The sequence below is a fragment of the Aplysia californica genome, unplaced genomic scaffold, assembly GCF_000002075.1.
Source record: "Aplysia californica isolate F4 #8 unplaced genomic scaffold, AplCal3.0 scaffold00605, whole genome shotgun sequence".
Classification (NCBI taxonomy): domain Eukaryota; kingdom Metazoa; phylum Mollusca; class Gastropoda; order Aplysiida; family Aplysiidae; genus Aplysia; species Aplysia californica.
In genome coordinates, this window is record NW_004797875.1 from 409,775 (window position 1) to 413,841 (window position 4,067).

At 41.8% G+C, this 4,067-nt stretch overlaps 1 protein-coding gene across 1 annotated transcript in view; it reads left to right on the forward strand.

Moving 5' to 3' along the window:
* Window positions 1–4,067, forward strand: part of LOC101846526 (tripartite motif-containing protein 2) — a 12,991-nt gene that overhangs the window by 3,124 nt on the left and 5,800 nt on the right. Inside the window, exons 2-3 of the mRNA XM_005107452.3 lie at window positions 381–574; window positions 1,931–2,145. Coding sequence (XP_005107509.1) covers window positions 396–574; window positions 1,931–2,145 — 394 coding nt within the window. The 5' untranslated portion in view covers window positions 381–395. The remainder of the gene's footprint in view (window positions 1–380; window positions 575–1,930; window positions 2,146–4,067) is intronic.

Below are 4,067 nucleotides of genomic sequence, written 5' to 3' on the forward strand. Positions count from 1 at the left end.
ATGTGTGTGTGTGTGTGTGTGTGCGTGTGTGAGTGTGTGTGCACGCTCTCACATTTGTATGCATTAACTAGTAGTGTGTTTCTTTTTGTTGGCGTAATTGTTTTGTATTTTTTCTGATGAAAGCATGGTTTGCTTTTTTCTACTCATTGGGTGATTGGCAGGTGCTTTGGTGCGGTTTGCTCCTTTTTTCCAGTCAAATGTCTATTATATTTATCTTTCCTTATCTCTCCTTCTTTTGTGTTTATTTGTTATTTTCTTGTAACACCTCTAATCTTCGGCACTTATTTGACTTTATTGTGTTGCAAGTGCCGTAAAACTCTTCCTAAAACTTTTTCACATATGGATAAACAATGTGTTTTGTACATCTCATCTTTCCTCAGGTCATAGGATAGAACATGGCTACTTCTCAACGACTCCAGCAAGATTACCTCACATGCACACTGTGTTCCCAGCCCTTCAGTCAGCCTAAGACACTGCCATGTCTGCACAATTTCTGCAAGAAATGTCTCTCAGACTATCTTGTGAAAGAGATGAGTGGAGGCAAACATTCCACATTCCTCTGCCCTGAGTGCAAGTGGGTTGCTATGTGTCATGACATGGTGGAATCAGGCGCACGTCAATTTTTGGGCATATGGAGTTATTGGTATCATCTTAAAGGTTATTCATTTGCCTTGCTTTCCATGAAAAAAAATATCCATATTTATTTTGAATAAAAGTCGAGGTCTTTGAGATTGAAGGAGGTGGGGTCGCATGGTTTCATAGGTGAAATTAGCGAGAAAATGGCCGCCAAAGTTTGGTGACTTCCATAGATTTACAGTCCTGCAATTTTACATTTTTGTGCCTTTTATTTATCGTTTTCCTTAATATCAACACTTAAAATTATTTTTTAATGGACATACACGTACAAGGTGTTGAGCCAAAAGACTAAAGATCAACAACAAAAAAAGCCAAAACCGGCCGAAAAATGCCGATTTCTCGGATTTCATTATTTTGACAAGCGCCTGATCTCACCACGATGTCTCACATATTATCGTATTTCTCTTTAATTAGTGTTTCGTTAGTGGCATCGGTGGTCTAGCCGTTAAGCTCTTGGACTCACAACCATAAGGTCGTGGGTTGGAGTCCCGTCAGGGACCCGACGTTGTGTCCTTAGGAAAGGCACTTTGCATCAATTTTCCTCACTTCTCCCAGGTGGGAATGGGTACTTGGCTATAGACAGCATAAGGTCTTGTCAGTGTGTTAATGTTTGAGTTCGTGCAATCCACAGCTTGCACTGTATGCTTTCCGGGAAGCCAAAAATGTTTCTGAGTGTTTTAGGGTCTCCTGGGGTAATAATGGTTATAAAGCACATAGAGCATGCTGTAGAGAGTGGATATGCACTTTGTAAATGCAATTGTTTCATTCATTTATTTCTCTCTGCCATATATGGCTTCTGTGGTGTAATGGTAAGCCTTTTCACCCTTGCACATGAAAGACGTAAATTTGATTCAAAAGTGAAATTTTTTCAAGTTTTTCCACCCCTCTGTAAGGATACTGCCTCCCTCTCAGCCCAGGCTTTACCATAGCAGCCCATCTCCTAAATTATCTTTTGTGTGTTGAAGGCATCCTAAAATATTTGTAATTTTGTCATAGAAAGGTGACTTTTCTCATAGCAAATTTATTTGGGCTTCTGGAGGAATGCTCAAGTTACAAGCTTTGTATCTGTACATCAGCAAATGTAGCTTGATGAAGCAAAAATACTTTTATATCTGTGGGTAGTTGGAGGGTGCCACTGTTAGGTCCTGCTTCTTTTCTTTCCCTCTGTTTTTTTCATCTGACTGTATTTGTTTTTCTCTGCACCAAATGACCATTACGATGTCAATGTGCTTCTCTTTACTAAAACAAGCAACATATATATATATTTGAAAAAAAATTTCTCTCCATTTATCAGAAAGAAGATATATGTACCTGATCCTGGCAAGGCTGTGAACCGCTGGGCTGCTCAGTTCCCCACCAACTTTATGTTGTCCGGCATGCTGGAAGCTATTGCTCAGGAGGGAGAAAGTCGAGGTCAGGGGTCAGCCATGGTGAGAGCAGCGAAAGAACGCCGTGGTGCAGCGGACATACACGAGACAAGACGCCATTTGGGGGATTCTTCGCCCAAAGGTAAAATTGCTACCAGGACCATTACTGTTTCTTTGGGGGGTTTTCGTCTTTTTTTCTTTTTTCTTTGGGTTTTTTTTTGTGGTTTTTTTTGTTTTTTTAAGAGCAGTAACAGGGAATTGGGGGATACAATGCAGTAGTCTGCTCCGCCCAACTAAGTACAGCACGTCCCTCTCTCGCCTTGCTGTGCGATGGCCACATTTGACAGCGGCGTCCGCCATGTTTCAGTTGACGAGCTGTGTGAAGGAATTCTAGCTTTAAAAAAGGAGATACTCTATGACTCCGCCTAAGATCCCACCGCTTACGGTCCCGGTTCGCTAAAAATCGCGCTGTTTTAAGAAAACAGAACTTTTACTATTCACGAGTCACCCCTAAGATCCCGCCCTGATTCACTCTGAATTAGGTCTACATTCGGCTAAAATCCCGCATTTCTCAGATCAGAATTTACGGAATAAAAACAGGGGCGAGCATAGCCGATCAACTAAGAGTGAAAAGTTGAGATTAATGAACTGCCCGTCGCGTCAAAGATCAGCCACTCTCGTGAATGTACCCACATAGGAGTAGTAAATCTGATCAAAGGTTTGCCCCTGACGGGATCACTCACACCGAGGTGTGATATTAAATGACCGATGCGTTTGTTTTCCGCCACTCATCGCACTCGCATTTGAGCATCTCCACCTAAACGTACACCACTCGCTGAGTGGGTAGGGCCTGCAAGTTCGCTCCAGGCGGGATTGCATCGAACTCTGAACTCTTCCCAGACCATTGCTGCAGTTTTCTCTGTTCCTGAATTTGCGAGACAGACTAACTTTTTATAGGTATGGTCAAAACGTAATGGTTAGTAACGACAGAGGCGGGGGAACACGGTCTGTGATGGAAAGCTATAAATTTTCGACATGTAATATTTTAAAGAGGGGGGGGGGGCAACTGGATTTAGTGTAGGTTTTTCAGACTCGCAATAGGGTAAGAAGTGTAAATGGCATGCCTCATGCCACTCTGATTGGTTATCAAGGTTGACCACTCTTTGCCCGCCAAATTATGTCACAAACCCACTCAGGGGTCACATCAGTTCATTTTATTGTTGACAGAGACCATTTTACCAGTTGTGAGCCTTACCATGAGTCACCGAGGATTTTTCCACTGTTATGTTGGCTAAGATCTCGTCCTCCTTAGATCATCCATTTTCCTTGCTCCTGAGCACCAGGGTCTTGCGAAGACTACTAGTTACTGTCATCACTGACGGTGCAGTTCTGGACGCTAAAACTAATACACAAGAGAAGATGCAACCTCCGCTCGACTTTTTTTTCAGGGCCTGTCCCAACATCAGACATAGAGCATGTTCTGCTCACTCATTGCGCGCGCACCCTTGTCCAAAATGTGGACATTTTTTCAAGTCTCAGGTTGGTCTCTCTAGCAACTTTTGTTCTCATTGCCACGGCAGAATCCAATTTGAACTTTGTTTGAAGACACGATCAATAACAATATATCAACAACACTAATTCTTTTGGTAGTCTGTCAGTATACAAACAGATTATAAAATTGAAAAGATTTAAGAAGGACTAAACTTTTACTAACATAAAGACAACGGGCAGCACAATCTCTGAATACTCTGATAGATCTAGATAATAATAGATAAATAATTAAATTAATTCTCAAGATAACAGCACAATGCGATCACTGCGAACTACGTTTAATGAGACCTTGTTCACGGGAAGCTACTCTCATTTCGCAATCAACCTAAAAATAAAAACACTGACTATTTATTTTCTGACACTTCCGCAGTGAACGCGGCGAAGTCTCATGTCCATTACTCAATGGCCTAACTGTCCGTCTTCAAGACTAGATATCTAGATCTAGAGTCTAGATCTACCTCAGAAAGCCACTTGAGCTTTGAGCGGCTATACAGAACACTAGTTTTCTTCTTT